At 39.5% G+C, this 25,225-nt stretch overlaps 1 protein-coding gene across 1 annotated transcript; it reads right to left on the reverse strand.

Annotated features, from left to right (window-relative positions):
- Positions 1 to 1,690: 1,690 nt before the first annotated feature.
- Positions 1,691 to 19,364, reverse strand: vstm4b (V-set and transmembrane domain containing 4b). Its single transcript, XM_010742894.3, has 8 exons — positions 19,145 to 19,364; positions 16,293 to 16,700; positions 7,712 to 7,765; positions 7,379 to 7,486; positions 7,196 to 7,229; positions 6,960 to 7,084; positions 5,718 to 5,782; positions 1,691 to 4,954 (listed from the first exon to the last, which is right to left on the reverse strand). The coding sequence occupies exons 1-8, from the start codon at positions 19,194 to 19,196 to the stop codon at positions 4,829 to 4,831; spliced, it is 972 nt and encodes a 323-aa protein (XP_010741196.1). The 5' UTR covers positions 19,197 to 19,364; the 3' UTR covers positions 1,691 to 4,828.
- Positions 19,365 to 25,225: the final 5,861 nt, after the last annotated feature.

The following is a 25,225-nucleotide window of genomic DNA, read 5'->3' on the forward strand; positions in this document are numbered from 1 at the left end:
TCAGACAGGAAACGGTCCATCCCACACCTCCAAATACAAATTTCTCTCTTCTTTTGAATCCTATCCTTTTCATACTTCCTTTCCTTTTCAACAATCCCACCCATTTAAACAATCTTATTTACCTTACCGATCATATTTTATTGCTATTGAACCACTTCCCTCCAAACTAAATCATCCACTGACCTGTGTCTTTTTGTCAACTCTGTGTGTTTTCTTTGTGGGTGAGACATTTTTATAAGACCTCTGGGGCTCCTTTTGTCCCACGCACACAGTGAGCTTCCTCTCTCTTTTCCTTTCAAAAATAATTTGGAGGTTGCGAGTAAACTAAACCCAACATTTAAAATCTCCCCCTCTCTCATTACAGCGCCTCCACCACCACAAGAGGAGCTGACACCCATCCAGGCTGCGCCCCTCTCGTGTCTCCTCTTTATGTCAACATGAAGGTGAAATATAACTGGAGCAGGGGAGTATGGATATTACTGATGCCTAACAGTGAATGCATATTAGTTGGAAGTCTTCCTGTAGAGTTCAGGTCATGCTTAAATCCAATCCATTAGATCAGTCAAAATATTTTCAGTGGTTGAATTAGGACCATACATCTTTCATGGAGTTAATGGAGCATGGTACAAGCAGGGCCCGAGCCATATAACTTTAAAAACAACTGTACTATATGAGGCAAGAGAAGAGCCAAGCTGCTGCTTTTTAAACCTTCAATACATGGAGACAATTCAGTTAAATGGAAAAAAGCCACATGACTAAGAGAGAATGTCATAAATTTACATTTGAACATTTCTACATAGAAAAACAATCTCATGTTTGTCAAACTAAATCATGTCCACCTAATATAATGCTGATGTAACCGGCAGGTCAACGTGTCTACTTCACTTCACGTATTCAATGCAGCCAATTCAATTACCTGGTGCAGGTCAAGAATGGAAAGAAATACCCCAGGGAAGCAGTTAGTTTAGCAAGTATAAACATTTACCATCTAGACCCCAGAGTTTGATCCAACACTTAAAAAAACATCAGAAAGAAAAGTTATTAGCTAATTCCTTTAAAAGAACAGCAGCACAGCTACATGAGAAAAAAAAAAATCAAAGTCAGAGCGACCTAGTCAGTCCCTTCCTGACGACTCTTTGGCAAACTGTCCCCCGGAAAGCAGCCTCTGTCTTGGCAGTGAAAGCTAGTTGAGTCCTGCTGTTTATCTGTGATGATTATGTGATAAAAATTTGTTGTTCTAACAAAAAAATAGTTATGTGGTAGTAGGTATTGTCTTTGGCAGCAACATAGGAAAAGATCTTTGAATTAATGTGGAAAAGTCAGTGGTACGCATTCAGCCCTCTCTGATAAATTAAAATTTTGAACTGAGGAGCTGAGCTCCAGAAGAAAAGTTTGCCATACAAAAGTCAGAGGATGACTAAAGCCATCCTCTTGGAACGTAAATTTTGCCGATCCATCCATCAGTTATTTCATACTCCAGTCACAACTTCTGCTGGCGATGCGAAAGGAGAAGTCAGGCGACTTATTCCTATGAAGGTCGTGAATGTCTCTATAAAATAAAATATTACAGCAATCCATCTAATTCAGTCTGGACCAAAGTGGTGGACTGACAGACAGACAGAACAACATCTCCACCCAAAGAGCAACGTCTCTAGCATGGCTAAAAAACACCTCTCTGGCACAGCGCTGCTCACATCCACATTTATATTTATTTCACTTAGTGCTACACAGTGTACAGATGAAATGAAACAAAACAAACAAGGGCAGAAATGCTGGAATGTTGATGAATAAAGAGGTCAGCAGAGGGCAGAGAGAGGGAGAGAGCAGAGAGACACAGTTCACACACATGGTTCTAGTTAGTGGACTCCCATTAAGGACAATGTGGTCTGGAACAAACTTTACATTTCACAGTTTAAGGGCATTTTTAAGACACTTTTGCCCGCCACTGAAAGGTCACTTTCAGTCATTTCATATATGGATAATAAACACTGTGCAACTGAAACATACATAACAACAATGGAAAACTGGAATGGAGGTCGATAGTGGTTTGAATTGAAATGCAATATATAAGCAGGGGAACAAAGAACGTCAAAGTCCACAACCACCAGCTCGCTGTAAAAATAGGTTTTGAATTGGTGATAGTTTGAAATCTGTGTAGTGTACTGTACTTTGTTGGGTTGTGGCTGGCAAACAGACACGGATAACTTCTGTCTTTTTGTTAGCGGAGACAGACTCTTTCATCACACCAGTCCAATAAATTTCATGTGTATATCAGCTGCTAGCTAGCTAACCATAGTTGCTACATAGCTTCTGAGAAAGTCATTACATAACTCTTAAACAAATACCACAAATAAGTTCATACTTGAATGTTCTTGCTCAAGTTACTAAATACAGACAAATAGCAGGTTTAGCTAACGTGACCAAAAGGGGGAAACACGTTGTATTTGTGAAGGGCTCCATCTCAGTGGTGGAAAGTAACTAAGTACATTTACTCAAGTATTGTACCGAAGCACAGTTCTGAGGTACTTTTCTACTACTACATTTCACATTACAAATACATTATTATTACTATTTCTGTATTTATCTGAAGGTTATAGTTACTAGTTAACAAATAAGGATTTCACAAGAAATATTTAACTCACTTACAAAACATGTTAATAAAGAATACAACCCAAACTTTTTGTGGTGCCTAATGCTTGAATCCCACCGGGCATTGCTCTGTGATGTCACAGCTGCAACACTGTTTTGGTTTGTTCTCTACACGGCTTCATACCACACCAGAAGCGTTTCAGAAGTGTAGACTTTAACTTTGGTTTAGTCATTTTTTATTGGTTTATGTGCTTTCACCATGAGTAAGTAGGCTATGTTGTTAAATTTTCGGCTGTTCTTACGATCGGGAGTCTGCGCAGGGTTTTATTTTGAAAATTGACTGGATTCTATGAGAACATAGCTGAGAGCTGACTTCCGGTCGGCTCTATCTGTTCTGTGCTGCTTGATGTGGCTGGTCATGGCGTCCATCAAAAATAGACCAGCCACATATTCTATGAGAACATAGCTGAGAGCTGCTTGTGGGATGCATCTGAAATGCGTCACAGCGCTTCTGGTGGAATCACAATCATTGTCTAGAATGGCTGCAATCAGCTCCACTTTCTGGCTCTGCTGTGCCTGGTGGGATTGAGCCATTAAACATTGTAAGCAGGTCTACAAAAGAGACGTTTCCCCTCTAAACTTGGTCTAATTTAAATAACTCTTTGATGCTCAAGTAGCTCAAATTATCCATTGCAAAAAAAGTAGATGAAGTCGCAACAAAGGAGGTTTGTGTATGAGAGTTTGTTTTTTTTTTTACTCCCATTAATGAGCACCCCCCCTTAGATTTATCTGGTGGGGCTCAAGCCGATGTTGGAAACCAATTAACTATTGTACCAAACCGATGCAACAGTAACACTAACTAATAATGTAATATATAAAGACATAACATAATACTTCTGTACTTTTACTTGTGTAGGATTTGTTGGACTTTTATGTGCAATGAGGTACTTTAACATTGCTCTATCTTACTTTTTACTTAAGTAAAAGATCTGAGTACTTCTTCCACCACTGCTCCATCTTCATGGATACTCCGCATAAGATAGTGGAGGTCTTTGGGGGAAGGGAGGGATCCGGTGCCTTTGTGTCTGGGTTTCAAGTTCACTGTTTAAAAAACTCTCCTTTGCTTTTCCATGCCTGAATCCAGAGGATCATTAAATGGAAAAAGAGGCCTAAGCGCTTTCACACTCGGATTCATGGAAAGTGAGAAAAAACAAGGAGCTGATACGGCTTCTGGCTCTTCTCCCAAACAACTGATTTACCTGAAGATTTGAAGCTATGACTCACGTTAATGTGAAATACAAACACCGACCTTAGTTAATCCCTGTTCGTAGATCTGGTGTCGCAGTTGTTTGCAGCCTTTTGGATTTACAGTATGTGCCTTTATGTGTTTAAAGGGTGTTTAGCCGACATGTAACTCCACCTTGTATGTATGTATGTTTGTGTGTGTGTGTGTGTCGCTAACAGCCTGTTAAGTTGATGTTGGCACAAGATAAAAGGGCTCGCATGGTCTCACATACTTGCCTGTGGGGGAGGTTAAGGGGCTAATCGCTACTTTAATATCAACTCTGTGGAGTTGTGGTCATTATGAACTGCAGCCTGATGCAGAAAAAAATCGACTGAACACAGATGCTGTGAGGCAGATAATGCTGGGAACACACTAGAGGTAAATCACATTTGAAAATGCATTGACATCCAATAACAACGGATGTCTTTAATTTACTTTGTCGCGCCTTCAAGAATCTGCTTATTCTAGATGGAGTTTCCCACAGTTCACAGTGTGAGTGAGATCGACGGGCTGAAATGTCAAAGACATTAAGAACTCCCAGGGATCAGCATATATATCGCATGGCATTTTGTTGCTGAAACATACAGTCTGTAATGTGAATTTATGAATTTAAATTTGAAACCGATTGTCATGGCGGACAAATCTGGTCTAAATCAGCATTGCAGTCTTCTATTGTGTTTAAGCTACACAGAATTCAAATATGGGTGCAAAAGAAAAAAATAAACATTAAATGAAATATTCCAGTACACAAAACTTTTCCTTTTGCATCTTGGTCTCATAAAATGAAGTTATAGCAAAGAATATATAAAATCATATGTACAGTAATTGTAAGACATTACACATTTTGTTCTTCACAAACCATCTGGATACAAAATAATACAGACTATAAATAGACAACACTTTTTTTTTCTTTTTTTTTACATAAGACAGTTACTAGTGGTGTGTATGTTTCTCTCATAGCTGCTGTTCACCAAACAGTATTTGAGCGTACACAGTGCCGCTACAGGAGGCCTTGGTTTCCGGAATTGGCTTCACCAGATCCAGCTCGGCATAGGTCAGATTCTCCTCCACTATCTTCGGCTACAGATGGTGGAGAAAGAAGGCAGAGGAAAATAATGATGGAGCGGAGGAAGATGGAAAAGGGAGGGAAGTGGTATCAGTGGTTAGAAAATGAGCACCAAGGCTGAGAAAGATTTTCTGTCAAACTCCATCATTAATCTTAAGTTTCAAGTTTTCTCGTCAGTATGTAAGCATACAGTCAAGACAACTTCTAAACTGGGTTAAAACTAAATCCTAAACCACAGCTAGCTGCACTTTATGCAGACAAAGGAATAAAAATGTAGATGTTTTCCTCGCCCATCTGGTTGGTTTCCCTCTGCTTTACAGCACTGGTTTGGTAAATGTGAGCAGGCTGTATGCAGACAGGATTCATGGGCTGAAGTTTCCAAAATTCAATTACCCCTTGCAGCATTCTGTGCCGTTAAAATGCCAAGATGCCACAGAGCCACGTCTTTTTAGTGACAATTATAAAATTAAACTTGGGATATGTGGCACATTTTATGACTTTTCTCTGGTACCTTTTCTTTCAGACATTTCAGTCACATGTTGGTTGTTCTCCATTGTCCTTGGCACAATAACAATGGGGATTTGTCGCTCTAAAGGCCTTGCTTGGGCATGCATGAGAACTGATAGGACAGATTTCTTCAAAATTATATATGCTACACATACATATGAAGGTTACACATGAGTAAGAGTGATTACTTGGTCGATCCTGATGATTTGGAAACAATAAAGAAAGTTGATTAAAGTAAACAATGTATAAAATGTCATGTATTTTACTCACCAACACCACTTTCCTTGGTTGTGGTTTTAAAAGTTTGGGTTTCCGTGTTTTGTCTCCAATGGGAGCTGCAGGGACAAAACAAATCTTAGTAGTTTTGCTGAGATCTGTTATATATATTTATGTACGCAGCAAGAACCAGAGCTCCCCAACAGAACCGCAAGCTTGACATTCGCTCACCTTCACGTAATGTTTAGACAGATTTTGACAAATGTTGGAGGCCCTTGGTTCTTGGTTCGCACTTCTGAAGTGATTTCTGAGTGGAGCTTTGAATAATCCACAATAATACACCCCATCACTGTAGTCCCTCTCAGCTTCACAGCATTTTAGTGTCTTTTAGCTCAATGTTTTGTTTTTAAGGCCTCTAATTTAAAGGAATAGTTTGGCATACACTCACTTTTTCCTGGAAGTTAGATTTGAAAATTGACACCACTCTTCTGTCTGTGCAGTATATGAGACTAATCCTGCATCAAGACTTGAAACAGTGAGAAACAGCTGGCCTGGATCGTCAACTGCCTACCAGCAACTCAAAACACCAAAGTGTATGACTGAATGCTAATGTTCCTTGGTGCAAGTTCAAAAGTTAACATCAGTTTTACAAAAGACTCCACAACAATCAGCTAGATCAGCCCTAAAACACTTCAAATCACCAAACTTCGTCAACACACCATCCATCCATCTTCTTTAACCACTTATCCTTATCAGTATTCTGGGGGCTGGAGCCTATCCCTAGCTCGCATTGGGCGAGAGGCGGGGTGCACCCTGGACAAGTCGCCAGTTCATCATAGGGTTGACTTGTCAACACTCTTCCCACTCAAATTTTTAGACATCAACCGTGAGTTGGGAGGAATTTTAGGGATTTGGGAGCTCTACCACAACATGATGACCATGAGAACTGTACAGAACCCAAAATAACAGGGCTTTTATGCAGTCAATTAAGCATTCCACATGCTACCCCATAACTCGAGACGTACATATGTTGAAAGGGTGGATGTTGACCTCTCATGCCAGCACATATTCATGTTTAGAAAGCCAAGCAAAACAAAATAAACCAAGAGTTAACCTCAGTTTGGACTGATGCTCATGCTCGGCTATTTATGTTTTATAGTAAATGCGCTACTTCTGAGTCGTGTCTTTTTGTTGACAAGGTGTGGCTCAACAGAAATGTAGCCAAGTCCATTTTTTTCAACATGTTTTAGACAAAACTGAAGTTGTGAATTCACCCAAGAGGAGGATCTTGTTTACCTTTTGCTGGTATCTCTGGTGGTACCTCCTCTTGGTAGTCCCTGCTCCTTTTCTTCCTGTACCTCCTCTCCTTCTTAGGCAGGGCAGGAGACACACTGACCAAACTGGTGACTGTCTCTCCTGAGCTGGATTCAGACCAGATTTTTAAAAGTTTAGTGCAATTAGGAACATTTTGGTGTGACAATGAGCTTTTTTTGGGGGGGGCTGTGTGAGGCTGCATTTCCTTAATATCTTACCTGTTCTGTGGACTTTTGACCAAGTGGTAATTATCTGTGGAGATATAACACATTTAGAAATACTTAAATGCAAACATGTAAGCTCTAACTCACTTTTTAGAGGAAAAGATGAAAATGGAGACCCAGAGGAATTCGATAACAATCAAAGTTCAATGGAGAGTCTATCTTGATGTTGCTGCTAACCTTTTAACCTTTGCTTCCTCTGTATGTACTGGCAGGTTACCGTCACTGTGAACATGCACATACACAGCAAACCCACTGAGCAGATCAGCACTGCACACAAGTACACATCTGAAACACAGAAACACACACACATTAGTCCAGCAGTGCATCAGCTTAATGCCTATTGCTTGACTCTACACAAAAATCTGAAGGAAAAAATGAAGTACATGTTTTGCTGAGCTATTTAAGGCACTGTACTATATCCTTTGGGTAAGGCTATTTTGGTCTGCCAAGGACGATACAGTGCCAGTCCACCACAAACACACACACACACTCCAAAATATGATGACTTACCTTCAAACAAGCTCCAGAGGCTTTCTTTGGCCTTGATGGCCGGTAGGACATGCACTACATTGAGAGAGAAAGAGAGAACAGAACCATGTAAGTCCATAGTCATCACTGTTGCCTCCCTGCCGCGTGATTACATGCCGGCTAGAGTTTAAATAAAGCTAATTGTAGGAAGACAACGAGCTAAGGTTTAGCCTCCTCCCTGCCTGATCCTGTCTCTGAATCACTGTCTCAACCTTAACCTTTACTGGATCAAAGGGGATAAATAACTTATTAACTCTGACATTAATGCAAACAGTTGGTTTAAAGTTATGAATCATCGTAAAACTGGCCATTACCCTCTCTTTCACCTTCATATTAAGCCGTTGTGGTAAAACAAGTCAACCTGAGCCCATTTTGGCTATGCCCACACAGTGCATAAGTTGGTTGTAAAGTGCATTTCTGCTTGACTTTCTAATGTCTTAGCTGGCTCAAATAAAATACCCCCCCCTCGCCCCCCAAAGGGTCTTAAATATGCATTTGGTGGTTAAATTCATGATATTTGATAACTCAGTTGTTGGAGAACAAACAAGCAAAAAGGTTAGCATCCTCACTAATTAATGATCCCTGTATAAGTCATGGACATGAAGCAACAGGATTGTTTTTGTATTTAGTGTAAAGTTGTAAGAAAAAAAACATGGTGGGAAGGATTTAGCGAATGGTCAGTTCAGTCAAAACTTTAAAGTGCACATCATAAGGAGAACAATAGCTTAAACTGTCTTTTCAGCATCATCATCTCTTATATAGATATGGCTTACAGGACATCCCAGCATAGACTTTAAATAACTGTTACAATCCCAAAGTCAAACTGGGAATGAAAGGCCTGTGAGCCTTAATCTGTGTAATGAGAATCCCAGCTATGTGCTGCAGAAATATGTTTCCCATACTCAACCTGAAGTCTCGCCCCACACACTCACTCATTTCTTTGCCCCATCTGACCACAGTAGTCTTAACACCGCTGTACTCTTGCTGAGCTGGTGGTAGGAAGCTCGTGAAGTGACACCCACCAGGGCATCTTGAAATACCCCAAACCACCAGCAGCTGACGACAGGCAGGCTCGCCACGCCGGCTGGAGACTTTCCCACAGGCAGATTGGCTGCTCTATGTGCTGACTGACTGACAATCTTGCTATAAGCGTGGTTCAGATGTTTCCAAAGCATATTACATGGATCCTCCCTTCAGACAATTGTAGTGTGCCGAAACTTTAAAACTAAAGCAACCAATTAATAATTAATTTTTCAAATCAGTTTCTAATTGAACACTTGGGACGACCTCCTAATCACAACTTCCATTGGGGAAAATGACATTAGATTTACGGCCAGTGCCATAAAGCTGCATGGAATAACCTAAGCATGAATTAAACTGTCAAACGTCACATACAGTGAGATGTTTACTGCAAGGCCTGCAGTTCTGAGAAGATTAAATCCTAGAAAAGCATTCCTTCGAAATGCATCATACATTTAAACTTCTCATTCTGTTATAGGATAACATTTATTAAAACTAAATGTCACTAAAAGACCAGCAATAACAGGGTACCTACAGCGGACTGCTCACGTCTTTCACCAGTTTACAGGGCACTCCATTAAGAAATTTACAGAGCAAGCCAGTTTAGAAAATTAAATGTTGAAGAGCTGTGGTGTTACTATTTTGCCCAACCTCTCGTCAACTGCTATCACTCTTGGTCTATATTGCTATCAACCACAGACTTTCAATAAAATCTTTCTCGTCTGTTAATTGCATCAGTTATCAGGTTTTTTCCAACCATTTAAACAGGATTATTGACATTTTCACCTTGTTTCAGTACTTTCCTGTTGGTGGAAAGACTTTTATGGACCCAACTGTCCATAGACTGTTCTCTGTTGAAAATAAACCCTTAGAAACCACTAACCATATGTGACCTACATTCTGCTGTTTGGAAACATTAGTCTTAATCATTTTTAAACAGGGATTTTTGGCCAAATGTTTACATGGTAAATATGAGAGGTTTGCAGTTTAAAAGGTGTAGAGTTTTACTAAATCGGCCTGTGCCTAATTGTAGAATAAGTGAAAATATCAGATTTTTCAACAATGCTCAGGTTTTTATACATTCAAAAATTAATACCAATCAATAATAAAAAAACAAAATGTAATGGACAAAAGAAGTAATCATGGGTGAGTTACTTTTACTAGCTAGGCCAGTGGTTCGGAGTCAACGATTGAACTGGTCAAAGCTCGAGTACCATTCACAAGGGTTTGCAGAGAGTTTCAGCCGGAGTACACCTGAGGCTTTCAAGTCCAAGCGATTGTGGTACTTTGACTGCACTGGAGGACCTGGCTGAATCCCTGCTCAACAAGATATGATGTTGGAAAAGCAAGAAGAAGCAGCCTGGTCTTCTCAGTAAACCAGGTAACACTGGCCATATTTGACCCACCTACAGGTGATCGGTTGGTCCTCGTAATTGCACTAGATGTCGACAATAACCTCATGGACAGCTAGCTTGCATTCAGTTAACTACACCAACTGGACAGGAACATATAGGTACAAGAAGTACCTGACATCGATCTCCATGTCAGCATTAACCATCCTCAGGTGACGGTGTGATAAATAAATGAATGTTTTGTGCTTTTCCAGGCAACTCGTGATAAATAAATGAATGTTTTGTGCTTTTCCAGGCAACTCAAACATGGTAAATGTTCAATATTTTGGTGATTTTTATTCATAGACTTGAAGATGTTTCACAAAAACTTTCAAGATCATGACTAGAGACGAGAAGTTAAGACTAGAAGTTGCAACGGGGTAAAAGGCAAACTGATAATCTGTTAACACTTGAAGGAAAGCTTTTATCACGTCTTAGCTTTCAACAGGTGTCTTTAACGATGAACTTGTGGTGTTGCAGTAACTTGTTGGCAGTCGACATCTTGTACTTTGGCTTTATGTTATTTGCAGTTTATAGTACACCACTGTTGTAATGTAATGTTTTTTCCTTTACAGTCATTATTCATGACAATCTGAAAACCACCAGTTATAGATGATAGTGTGAATTTGCTGTAGTTTTACCACCAATGCTGTCTCAGTGTCGACTCTACACTGAAATATCGGTTAAAACAGACTTTCCTTCACTTGTTTCAAAAGGCAGAGGATTTAATTTAAAGACCCACCCTTCCTTCACAGTAAATTATTCACAGCATAAATCTTGATAACATCTATGACGTTTATGTGCTGTTTTTGCCTCAGGTTCTGTGTAGCTCTGTCAGTGCGGCAGCTGTACATGTTGGAATAATCAGAAATGGGATAAATCTGGTGTGCTGCATGCCATAAAACTGGCTTTTATCCTCGTCTAGAAAATGTCTTCTTTTTGGAGCTACTTTTGAATGGCTGACGACTGCACGGGTCTACAGTGGAAACACTGAAACAAACTACTTTTTGTTCATCACAGCCACAGAGTTGCATTCATTTGCTGACTGTATTTCAGATTTGTGGCTCTTTTTTTGTGCCCCAACAAACCCAACACTGTAAACATCAATACACAGACGTGGACTGGGGTGAATAATGATCCTCTGTGTCTTCACCATCTACTGAGTCAGTCACTGCTCTACTTTACTGTATTATAAAAGGCTGGAGATGAATGGATGAATGAAGTACACAGGGACGATGTGGGCCTTAACAAAGCTTTGAATAATCCACCCTTTAACTTCCTGTTGTCTCTTTGTATCGTTTCTTGTAAGAATTAGCATTTCAGTACATTTGCTGTCTCTGTTCCTATTATGGAAGTACAAACAGGCCTATTTCGTTGGCTTCTTATTCATGCTGTATGTCTACAGAACTCTGATTTTTCTGATTTTCATTTTTCCTTGCCAATACCCAGAGTTCTCTATTCTTACTATACTTAAACTCATGTTCCCCTTGTTAACTCGCAGTCGCCCACATGTGTTATAGAAATACCTAAGAGTTCAGTTTGTTTATGCCAAGAGGAGGCTGTGTCCACACTGTGCTCTGCCCTCAGTTTTTCTACCAAACCCTCTGACCTCTGGATGTGTTTATTATAGCAGTAGTAAGTAGAGTAATGGGAGTTTTGTGTGCGAGACAGATTGTGGAAACACCTGGTCACCTAATGTTATCCGACCGCAGGAATTCCATCAGTTTGACGTCATAAACACACACATTTGTGCACATAAAGTCTCAGTCATCTGCTGCTTCTCATCTCAAGTGGGGGACCAGAGGCAATGGTCCCAGAGGGGTTTTAACCCCTCAGATGTGTAGCTAATGTTTATCATAGCTGTCAAGCGTTGGTGTGAATACTGGGAAGAAATATGGCTGCCTGCTGGGCCACTGGGCAGAAACAGTGCAGTTTTCCAGTGTTGTTAAAGTTTTGGCCTGTCCATTACAATTATCCAACTGAGATCGTGGACAATGTATTTCAAAGGACTCATAATTCAGATGGTGATGAAATTGATTAGTAGTTCATTTTGGTTTCACAGAATTTTCAAGGCTTAAAGGGGGCAGGTTTATAACAGCCTGCATGACAAAGTTGGTTCATGAAGTTTGTAAGATGTGGGCATTCAGTTACATTGTGGGAAATCCAGTATTTTAAAATCAGAATATCTGTACCAGGCTGTGCTGCTTTTGACTATTCTTTTCATAAATCTACATTTCTCCAATGGTAGAGCACATCTTTAAACTGATTTTCACCTGGATTTTACATCTTCAGCTAAACAAAGACTTACTGTGCTTCTTTCTCCAAGAGGACACCATTCACCCAAGTTTATTATGACATTTCTTACCATTTCCAAATTCCAAAGTAAAAAAAAAGTAAAACTTTGTTTTTTATTCATTTTTATTTAAGCAATATCTGACAACAATTTGCAATATTGTTTAACAGTCACACATTTTTATTTATTTTTTACTGGATTTCAATCATTTTGAATCTTTTTGAGTCTCATTTTATTTATTCAAAGCATTTCATCAAGGTCAAGTTCATTTCATCATAAGAACCATCCATCGATTTTCTATAACCACATCCTTATCAGAATTGCCGTAGCTGATTGGGAGAGGTGGAATACACCCTTGACAAGTCACCAGTTCATCACAGTGCTCACACATAGAGACAAGCAACCATTCACAATCACAGGCAATTTTAGAATCACCATCTGCATGTCTTTGGACAGTGGGAGGAAGCCGGAGAACCCAAAGACAACACAGACATATGGAGAACATGTAACACACAGCCGGGGTTTGAACCACGGACCTTATTGCTAAGTACTGCACTACTGTGCAAATGGAACATAAATTGTAAAAACATTACAATTTGACTTTAAAAGAAGCCAAGTATGGCTGTAATTAGTGTAATATCCAAATTGCAAGAGGCTGCAGAGCTGTGTTTGGAAGTTAACAAGGGAGATATTCAGAATTTTGGGGTTTCTCTCATTCCGGTTGCATAATGAAAAATAAATGATGTAGTTTTATGTTTTACATGTACTTCCATTTATGTCATAATTGCAGTGTCCACCCAAAAATGTCGCCGTATGTCCTTTTTATTAATATCTCTGAAACCACAATAGACTGGCGCTTCCTCAGATAAAAATAGCTCTCCACATCCTTGACCACAAAAGGTTGGGAGCCAGACACGAGCCAGCTGCCCACTCGACTGTCACTGCAGACAAACATTCAAACTTTACCTTCCTTCAGCACAACTATCTCTTGTTCCATTTGTGCTGAGTCTCTGTGGACTCTGTCTGTTCTACTTTTGGGAGGGAAACTCCATGTCAAGGCCAATGTCAACAGCTCTCGGTAGGGACTGTGTGTCTGCACAGGCCCAGACTTGGCTGTGGACACCCCGAAAGTCACAGCCTGCAGGAACGCTTCCATGGAAAATGTGGTGAGCAACGTCTACTGTTGTTGAGCGCTGACAGTACTACAGCAATGAGATTGAATAAGATGAATTGTCTTTGGATTGGTGCAAAGATGAAACTTTGTGATGCACTCATTCTTTAGATAAAGCGTTCTCTAAGCAGATAAAATGCCTCTCCAACTACTTTCTGCTGATTTTTGAACGCCATACTGACTGAACCTGTAGCCATTTCATGATGCTCTCTGCATTCGCTGCTCTAAATGTTTGGTCCGATTGCTGTTTCTTTCTTTTCAGAAAGCCACACATTTCCAGTTTGTTACAAGTGAATAAAAGAAAGTTAGAATAGTTGTCATTAACACTACCATGAACAAAAACCCCAAACCTCATGAAGAAAAGGAAATACAGAAGAGGACATCTCAGTACCACTCCTGCAGACAAAGCAACAAACTGTTAGCTAAACCCCTCCCCCCTGAATTATGATTGTTCAATTTACTTTTCAACCATAACAAAGCACGAAAGGTCGATACAGCACTTAGACTCACAAGCCAGCCTCTGAATGCATCGCTCAATGGAGATTGGCGACTTTCTCCCAACTTTGGTTGCTAAAACTTAGTGAAAACAAAGAAATAATCTGCATTGCAGAGCCAATCTAAAGTCTCAACATGTGGAAACCATGTGTGCATTGATTGGGACTATTTTAAATAAATTCCCAAATGATTTATTGGCGTTGAGTTCTCTAATCGCCTGGTACTGCAAGGCTACTTAGTACTTACAGAGCTTTGAGCCTGCAACTCTAAATCATGCATCTCTAAAATATAGTACATGAGTCTTCTAGACTTTCTAAAAAGTACAAGAGCAAAAATGTAAACAATGGATTAAATGGTGTGTTGAAGCATGCCCGGCTAACTGGACTGTACTTACAGTAGCAACCAAGCATCATATCCAAGGCTATCAGTGACTTTTATCTTTATCACCATTATCATTGACCGACAAATTTAATCTGTTTGTGAGGATACAAAAAAACAACAACCCCAAAACAATTATCCATTCTTTATTATTTCCCCAATGTGTGAAGCTGGTCCTGGAGGCTAGCAATATCATATATATGTTGTATATTGTTTGACAAACTCATCTGCCCCTTTTCTTGTAAAGTTGAAGATATGAACAAGGACATACGCCATAAAGCCAAATGGTGATATGTTATGTTGTGGACACAACTCCACCACAATCTAGCATGATATTACGTATGTAACCTTCAAGTACATATTTCAATTTTTACTTAATTAGCTAGTCAGCTGCATCTGCCAAAAACTTCAATCAATTGAAACTTCTCATGTCTGTTGGTGAACATGAGAACATTCAAAACCTGACACAAACAAAAAAAGGGGGGAAAAAATTACATAGCTTTTAAAGTGTTTCTGGTTTTATGAAAGTGAATTTCTGGTCAGTATCTGTACCAGTGGATTTGTCATCCATTCCATTGTGTGAACGTGTCATGCGCCAGCGGTGGCATTGAAACCTCACACTCTCTCTACTCCTTCTCCAAGATCATCTACTCAGTCAAAGCCACAACTTATTGCGACGAAGGATCCTTTTATCTTCAAACTTTCTCCTAACCGATGACATTTCTCCAAATTAAATGCAGGATAGTGATTTCGCTCAGGGAACCCACTTCAATTACATCATCCAGTTGTGGTCAGAGAAAACGCTACTACTGGAGACATAGAACCGCTCCCCAAGGACTAATGCCTTTTCTGCTATCTTCAGGGTACTGTTGTCACAATATAAGTTTACTTAGGCTCCTCTTTAGGTCTGTGAGCATATGAACCTATAAACATCATCATTTGCTTTAAACTGACATATGGAGTCAGTTGACAGAATTACATAATGTGGTGGCACAAAAACCTGATACATCCCTTTCCTTCAGATCAAGTCATAATTTTAAAGTCTACATTACTGAGAGTGAGTACAGAGGGCATCCACGCTCTTTTTCCATGCTCGTCCTGCTACAGCCTCAAACAGTTTCATATGTTCACAGCTGGGAGCTGCTCAATAGCAGTCACAGTTTTCTGCTGTTGGCTATGGAAGGTCTCTGCAGACAAACCTGGCATCTGTGTAAAAGGTTTTGCGGTCTTACTATTATCAAAACAGCATTTGTCATTGCTTCTGTTGTGGTTGCAAGAATAGTTAAGTCTCCGCCCTGCACCATCAAACGCAGTGATGTCATTCTGTGAGAAACTGGGCTGCAGCTACTGGTTTCTCCAACCAAGAATGAAGCGGAGAAACCTAATGCAAAAGTTGACCACCTTTTTTGGCTCAAGACCTCAATTGATTCTCCACTTTTAACAAAGGCATTTCTTCACTGTTGGACAACTTTTTAAAGATTTTCAGAAAGAAATTTTAATGAAGATTTATGAACATTTTAGATCACAGCTATGCTACAATAACGATCGATTTTGTCTACTAAATGGCCTTTGAGCAACTGTTTGACAGCAATCTACAGATGTCCTATGACAATTGAATGGGTCAATCACCCAACTTTATCCTCTAACTTGCGAGGCGTCTCCACTGTTTCTTGCTTGGCTTCATGTTGCCTCCACTACAGTGGTCTTGGCCTAAATGATTTATCTGCATCTCATCAAACCTGAACCAGAGTGATGCTCCTGCTTGGTAAATCTTCCAGAGACAGGATGAAATAAAACAATAAATCCAGCCCTCACCTCTGAGCTCCGTAGCGGCGGTGCAGTTTGAGGAGGCCTTCCAGCGATCCTGGTGCTTTTTAAACTCCTGCACCCGGCACATGTAGAGACCCCGGTCCCCCTCGGACACATTCAAGATCAGCAGGTCAAAGATCTTCCCCTGCTTCACCACCGTCAGCTTGAGTTTAGGCCATGGGAAACTTTTTGTGTAGTTGCCATAGAAACGGGCCTTCCTCATGTTAACGCGGGCAATGAGGAGTTCATCCTCTGGACGGTCTGTGCCCGCTGGCAGGAAAGTCCATTTCACCACGGGCAGAGCAGCATTACGACGCCGCTGGGACACAACACAGGACAGCGTGATGTTCTGACCCTCCTGGGCGACTGTGAAGGGGGAAGGGGTGATGGTGACGTTGACAGCCAAACACAAATCTGGAGAAGGAATAATAATTTCATCAGAACGTTTGTAGATTTCATGGGAAGCGTAATGAAATGTCAGAGATGTTGATGCCAGTTATGTCTTAATAAAACCCATGTGACTTTAAACCCATGCTTCGCTCTTGTTCTGACTGCATAATGGTTAGAGCGACTCTTTGATTTTGACAGAGTTAAGGCATCTCACTAAACACATTCAGCTGTTTTTCCATTCTGTCCATGTCACAGACGACTGGCTACCCTGTAAAAAAAAATCATGCAAAATAAAGTGCTGTAACTACAGAATACTTGTTATACGTTGTTTGGATGGTTATTTAACTAATCTAATGTAGCTTAACAAATTTATAATCACATTGGGATTAAAGTTTTTCACAATAATTTTTTTTTTAAATGACACACAGCCTCATGTATCCTGCTTTTCTGTAAAATTAGCAGCCACATTTGGATCATTAGTTTAGTGTTTTTATTAAATAGAGAACTTGATAAAACATCTTTTTTCTTTTTCTTTTGGTGTCTTGTTCAGGTTATAAAAACCTGATTGACTGTATCCATATACCATGTTCTAATGATGGCACAAATTTGTTGTTTGCCAACCAAAAGAAGACACAAATCTTTCAAAAATGACATGAAAACGAAAGTCTGGATTTGACTCTATTTCGCATGTTAATGCTAAATTCAGATTTACACACACTAGTGTGGACACAATCTATGAAACACGCGTGAATACATGTAACAAGTGTGAATCATGCAAGTCTAAACGACAGAAAGTCAAAAATATAATTCATAAAATAACTCTAAGTTAACTTCCTTAACTTATCTTCATTTGATGCAAAATAACTCTAAGTTAACTTCCTTAACTTATCTTCATTTGATGCATGTATTGAACAAGCGTGGCGAACTCACGGAGATCTTTATTTTAAAAGTTCAGAAATGGCTTTAAAATGTGATTAGTAGGAAATTTAAAATGGATTAAACTTTAAAACTGAATAACCTAATCTAATAAATGGTAAATGATAAAACATTAGGTGATTTTTTTACAGTGTAGACAATAATTGTCTGAGGTAAAAAGCAGTTTTTAATAGTTTCTCTGGAACTACTGAAACACAGTTTGAACAGATCAAACATAAACTTGTTCTTCAGTCATTTTTGACCTTGAAAACAACAGTTGACCAAACAAAGCCCCCCTCGAGGTCCACTTGCTCTGGACCTTTTGACTGGATCACAGACTGCTAGCTATATAGCTCAGTAATCATGGAACTGGAGGTGTTCAAACTTGACATTAGTTTTAGTATCTCAGTTTCATTGGCTACTTTTTTCAGGGTGAAGAATAATCTGTTCAGTACTCTTTGTACTCTCTTGTTCAACTTTTTTAGCCAACATGGATGAGAAGTCCTAAAAATACTCTAGTTAGAGGTCTGATTCAGTCTTATGTGATTGTCAAATTGATACACTCAAAGCTTAAACGTCTTTATGACAAATAATCTGCATCAACACGGGGGGTGGAAGCTGTTTTCATTCCACTCCTAAACTCGCAGTGAAGCTCGCAGCCTAATGGTTTAAAGATGGTTTTAATTACTCAGACTTACAGCTCGCTTGAACTTCAGCAAAACAGCATAAAAGAATAACAATATGTACAAAAGTTGTAAACGTTTGTCCCACAAATGAAATGTCATATGAAATCCATACAGTCCACATCTCCAGTGGGTTTGTTGTTGCTCAACAGACTTCTTCCGTGACAGCCAAGTTGTTTTTGGCAACGTGACGACATACGTTGGATGAATATTGAGGAACACACAACTTTACAGCCGCAAGCGTTGCATGACATTATGTCACACATTGTTTTTTTTTTCCATCTTTAGGCACTTTCAAAATCCACACTTTCCATGACATGTATGTGTGGCACTGTACTGTCACACAACTCAGATGCTTTCAGCTCAGCACGTAAATAAAATCAGTATTATTTAGTTTTGAGTAAAACACGTAAACTATAACCAAGTGCATGAAAAGTGTTGTTTTAGTGTTGCGTGTTGATTTGGAGCTCTCAAACTGCTAAATGCAATAATCTGCATTGACAGAAGTTGACTGAAATTGCCACAAATTGACGTACAGTATAAGCGAGACAGCTCTGTTTTACTTTCAAACACTCTCAGGAAAACCACCAATTTTCACTGAGGAATTCCCTCTCATCTCTGCAAACACATGCAGCTTTGATAAACTTGTCATTTTCCCCTCCAACGTAACCAGCAATCCTACTTGGAAGTGTATTTATTTAAGCAGAAACTGGACAGAGACAATCCTATCTACCGAAAAGTCTCTTCATCCATCACCTCAACACCCTCTCTAAATCTCAGTTTTCCACAAAGTTGCTCTGAGAAATAATGGGGAAACATTTTGTCTCCACTGCATCCACTCTGGTGTGAAGTAAAATAAACTTTTCTTACCTCCAAGCAGAGCTCGAGTCAGGAGAGCGAAGACCACAGAAGAGATCTTCATTTTCCACGGCTGCAGCCTCCATAAACTCCAAGTTAAATGCCTCTGAAGAAAAGAACCCCCAGGTTTCCTCCTCCTCTTCTACTTCTACTCTTTTTTTTTCACCAAGTCGAGGAGTGTAATATGAAACATTGGACGCTCTGTTTCTACTCAGAACCTCCCTCGGCCCCTCCCCCCATCCTCCTGTCACACACAGTAAAAACACATTTGGCAGCCTCACGTGGCCACACACAAACATATGCACATGCACGCAGAGCAGACAGAAACAGACAGGTGAGCATGTGTGAGGAAATACACACACACACACACACACACACACACACACACACACACACGTGAGTGTGTGCACACCAGCACATGCACCTCTGCTTCTGGCGAGTGAGTGGGAAATGTAATTTCCTGTGCAGGATGGAGGGTGGAGAGGGGGGTGTGTTGTTGAGATTGACGCCGAGCAAATCACACTTCCAGCTGTGGAGGACAGCGGTTGTAGACCAAAGTCAGGGCTTTTATTTTGGAACACACACATGCTGACAAAGATGGAGGAGGGTGTGTGTGTGTGTGTGTGTCTGTGTGGGATGAAGTCTGTGTTTGTGCGTGGGAATCTCTGTAGCCATTATAATGATGGAGATGAACATTTAATGTTGAATTAAAATTTTTATCCCAGAGAGTGTTAAACCAGCGTAGTCGCTCACCCTGCTCTCAGAATTGATCCTCAGACCTCATATTAGTTAAATTGCTGTGTCAGTGTAGGTCTGCGTGCATGTCTACATCAATCTTCCCTTATCTCGTGTCTCATGTAATGGGATCCCACAGTGAATCTTTGTACAGTCAGTCTGTCAGCTTGGGGGTTTTTGGGACACTTTGCTGGCATTTATCAAACCTCAGAGAGCAGCGCTGTGAAGATCTGGGACACTTTTGATACTCAGATAATGGAGGAGACGTCCTGCGGGGCCTCATAAGTGCTTCTAGTCTGGCGACAGTTTGACAATCACGGATGTTCCCTCGGACAAAGAAGTCGCCACTTCACCAAAGCTCTTTAACTTTTGGCATTCAGTGCAAAATGTGGTGTAGGATTCAGCGAATAAGGACTCTAAAAGTCCTTACTCGTGCATTTCTCCTGCTTATTATCAGTTCTGCAGACGGCTCTTTACTTAATGGCGTACAACAGAAAGAAATACAACTTTGCAAGAATGTATGTCCAAATATTCAGTCCCCTTTAGCTCTGTTTTTGTCTCAACTCCTGTGGAAAATATCACTTGGTACTGGGCAGGTAGTGTACAATGTGTTCATCTGAGCTTCTTTTTCCTAAAAACAGCTGCCTGCTGCAGCTGGAAATGCCATGAACGAGAGCTGTGAGACGGGAACCAAAACAACGAGCTGAAAGGGGCTAAAATGTCACATAAATCTGAGGGAAACTGCAGAGTTGGGTGATAAATCTCCGTGGGTTCATCACGACAAGCGACTCCTTTCATGTTACCCAGTCATTTGAGCCATTGTTAGTATAAAATTGATAATAGCAGCTTGAGAATGGAGGCAGTGTACCGTTAGCTAGTTAGTTAACATTCCACATCTGCAGCTCGATCTATATGAATAGTACAATGTAGGGAATGAATAAACAGCTGGAGTCAGTCATGTTATTCTGTGCAATGTCTCGGCTACAAATAGATTTTGCGATAGTTTTCATCTGGAGGAAAGCGCAGCAATAGTCCATGTACAGTAAACAATAAGTCTTCAACAATGACTACATCTGTTAGTCATTATGCTGTGTTTACATATAGAGTTACCAGGATATTAGAGAAAGATTTTTTTTATTGGTTCTTCTTCATCCATCTCTAAGCTGGGTGAGGCAAAAAACTTGGCAGTAGACTCAGAGTGTTAATAATGATGATAAAGATTATATGGAGCTGAAACAGAGCCAACACACTGAATGATAAAGATTATATGGAGCTGAAACAGAGCCAACACACTGAGCGCAACAATGAGTTTTCAGTTTAAAAAAACATGACATATTGACATTGAAGAACATGTTTCTAAAGGTAATTATATATTTCTTTATCTATATTTATACATATTTATATTAAACTTAAATTGAAACAGTTTAGGATGGCTTTCCAAAGGTTGAACTTTAAAAAATGGAAAATGGAATTTTGAACTACAGTTCTGTGAGAACTGGTCAAACTCCATCTACCAGTGAAGGTCATGTGAGATGATTGAAAGCTCCAAACTAAAATGATCTTAGAGCTGAGATTGTTTTCTGGACTGTTCACATAGTGTTTTCATATCAATAAATCCTCTTGGTTCTCACATCACATCTTTAAAATGATTTTTTGGGTTGTTAAGTTAGCCTGTTAGCAATGTATCACAAAGTTACCGAAAAAAATTCAAGATAAAATATGGTGGGTGGTTTGTTCTCGGTTTAAGACTGGTCGACTGCTGTCGAGTTCACCTGGTATTTGGCTGCGAAAACAAACTCGGAAGACAAAATGAGTGTGTGTGATGATCCTGAACAAGCCTAAAGCTGATTTATTTATTTATTTTTAACAGGTTGGGTTGACTTCTGTCTCTTCTGTGTGTACCCATGAAATGCTTGGTGGTAAGAAACACTGTGTGATACTACCAAAGGTGACAAACTAAATTTTGAAATAAAAGGAGACCCTGCAAGTGGGAAAAGTGCTACCAAATAAGAGCTGAGATTAAGGTGCAGTAGAAAGGATTTTTTTGATGTCCCATTTATGGGAGTTGTTTCAGGATGGAAAACTGGGACACATTTTCATTATCCAGATGTGATTAAATGTCCCATCAGTAATTCTTGTTTATGTTCTGACGTAAATACAAGTAATGAAAGTAGAGATTTGTTTTTACAAGGCTCCTCTGGTACTCAGATGTGAAACTGGACTTCAGTTTGTCGAAAGTTTTTATTTTTTTTTGGAGGTAAAGATCACCCCCTGGTGGAAATTGTATGAAACGCTTATAGTCTAAACACTTTCTGCTGATGGTGTTAGATAATCTCTGTGCAATAAGTGTGTCAATAGAACAGTAGAAATTCTCTTTAGACATTTATTATGAAAACAATAATGTCAAAAAATATTATGGATGAACAATTACATGAGGTAAAACAGATCTACAGTATTGATGTTTGTGACAACGGGCCCCCGGGTTGACTGTCCACCCAGATGTTACTTTTGCAGGATTCATGTCATCGTGACTTGAACCAGTGTGTATGGTTTAGTTGGTTTAGCCACCCCATCACCTCATCCTCTCACACAAAAACTTCCAAAGGGCTGCAACTCCAGTGTTTAGTTTGTCCTTTCTGGGCTTCTGTAGAAACATGGTGTTCAACATGGTGGACTCTGTGGAAGAGGACCCGTGGGATCTGTAAATATAAAAGGGTAACAAAACATAATGATTCTTATTTTCAGGTGATTACACACTAATAAAAACAGCATTATATAGCCATATTCTGTAGATAGAGCCTCCTAAATCGTACACACTGGACCTTTAACATTACCTGTCATGGACACCACCTCCACAGGATGTTCTGATTGGCTGAGATAGCTTAAAGCAATTGGGTGAGGCTGTCATTGAGAATAAATAAAGGTTAAATAAAGATGTACCTGATGCATATACCAATGGTTTGATTGTATTCTCATTATTATGTCACTATTAGTAACATCTCACCTCTGAAGGTCTCTTCGATCTATAATCTGTAAGGAAAAAAACAGGTTTAGAAGTGTAATAGTTCAATAATAAATGGCTGTATTGTGATCACACAGTCCATCAGCTCACCTGTTCTGCTCTCCTGACCCTGTTTCCTTATTATGCAGACCTTGAAAATAATAAATACAGCAACCAAGAACAGGCCGATCCCAGCTCCAATCAAAACATACTTAATATCTGGAAGCAAAACAAGCAGCAGGCATCATACGACCGGTTAACAAACAAGATGCAATGTTGTGACAGAACAGGACATGAGTTTGGGTACTGGCAGTTCATGTTCAGGCAGCAAACATGTGTATGAAAAAGGGGGGAGGAGGAAGAGAAGATGTTTGATTTCACAACTTGTTTACTCCGTGGAAGGTAAAAGTCTCAGTCATGGTGTCACGCTCCTTTCCACAAATTTGATTGCGTCACCAGTGTTTGCAATTTGAATCCTAGATGTCTAGGTATTATTGAGGGGGGGTCACTGCTGGTCAGCGTGAGTCAACACTCTCATGAGACTTCGACTTCTTCAAGCAGAACACTGGAAGTCAATTAACCAAATAGCAATATTGACATCCTGTTCATGAAGCACTGCACAAACAAGAGTTATTGGGCAATTAATTAATTATGCTGTTGACATTTAATTTTTTCCAGCAAGGAGTCTTCTGTTTTCATGCTATCCTCTGCTGTTATCTCATTAGCCTGTGGCAGTTTTGACCCAGAGGTTCAACGTCAATATTTATTGGATTTATCTGTGACCAAGTTGATTAGGAGACCATAACCCCTGACACACGAAAAGCCATTTAATTAATATAATGATAATATAATAATAAATAATGCAATAATATGATATGTAAATGGCCCACAGAATTGTCTGTTCTGTTTGTTTGTTCTGTCAGAGGTGAAAATTTTAAAACTTTCATTTGACATCAGAATCAGAATCAGAATCAGAAGTACTTTATTAATCCCCGTAGGGATGACATGTTGACATGTTAAATATCTAACACATGTTATTGAAATTTAAGTTCTTTTAAAGTCCAGTAGCACCAAACATTCCATACAAATCGTTATAGTTTGTTAGATACAGCCATGTCTGTAGCATACTATATTTAGTCATTTTATTTGATAGGAACACATTATAAACTCTCTCAAAGGTCTGCAGAGTGCCAAACTGGACTAACAAAACACAGTTTATTTAAAAAATAGTAAAACAGTATACTTAAGTTGTTTTAGCTGGTGTGAAAAGTGTGAAAAGCATTTCTAAATTCTGCTAACTCTCTCCATCTAAGCAAATGTAATTTGTTGAGAGCAATATTAAACTTAATTGAATAATAAATTACATTTAATATAATTATATACATGCAGGGGACATGGCCTTGACACCTACAGTACCAGAGTGAGTGACAGACTGACCACTGCTCAGTGTAGCAGGAACCTGTCGATTTAACTGCTGTAAGAAGTACAGTGTTAGATCATTGAAGTCCATCCTATCTAATTTTATATTTAGAAAAGTCTGCGCTGTAGCCTCATACTTTGACTGAACATTTTGATGGATCTCTACTTCAGCTAATACTTTGTGTGCTGTTAAATGTCTTTTTTCAGTTCAGCCAAGTGACTCAACAGTAACTTGACAGAGTTAGATAACAAACACTGTGTAATTAATTAAGTATCGTTGCTGAATGACTGTTTTACAGGAACTTCAACAGAAGCTTTCACTGTATTACATGGGTTAGATTGTCTTTGAACCTTTGTTCAGTGTAACTTGTTGACTCACCTACTTCTTCAGACTCTGCTCCATCTCCTCTTACAGCCCTCAACAGACACTCTGAAACACATTGTTTTTACTGATTATATTATTTTTCAGGTCACGAAATAGGTCATTCAAAGAGACAGGAAGACCACAGGGTTGTTGTGTATCAGATAAGGCTAAGCGCAGTTTCAATATTCTGCAAAGTAGAGTGCAAAAAGTTTCAGATCACAAAGTGCTTTCATGCACCTGCAGTACTTTTTCTTTTGTTCTATATTCTATTGTTCTAGATAGGAGCCATTCTGTAACGTCTTATATATGTATGTATTTATTTAAAATCGAGGTGATGAAATGCCACATTGAAAGATCATAGTGAATGGTTTTAGATGATTCATGTGATCACCTTCATAGTAAATGGACTGTACTTATATATAATATATTATATATATAATATAGCGCATTTATAGTCTTCCAACCACTCTACATATCTCATTCACCCATTCACACACATCCTTACACTGATGGCATTAGCTGCCATGCAAGGTGCCAACTGCTCATCAGTTTTTGGGAGCTAATCATTCATACA

This window comes from Larimichthys crocea, chromosome XVI (assembly GCF_000972845.2).
Source record: "Larimichthys crocea isolate SSNF chromosome XVI, L_crocea_2.0, whole genome shotgun sequence".
In the NCBI taxonomy this organism is placed as follows: domain Eukaryota; kingdom Metazoa; phylum Chordata; class Actinopteri; family Sciaenidae; genus Larimichthys; species Larimichthys crocea.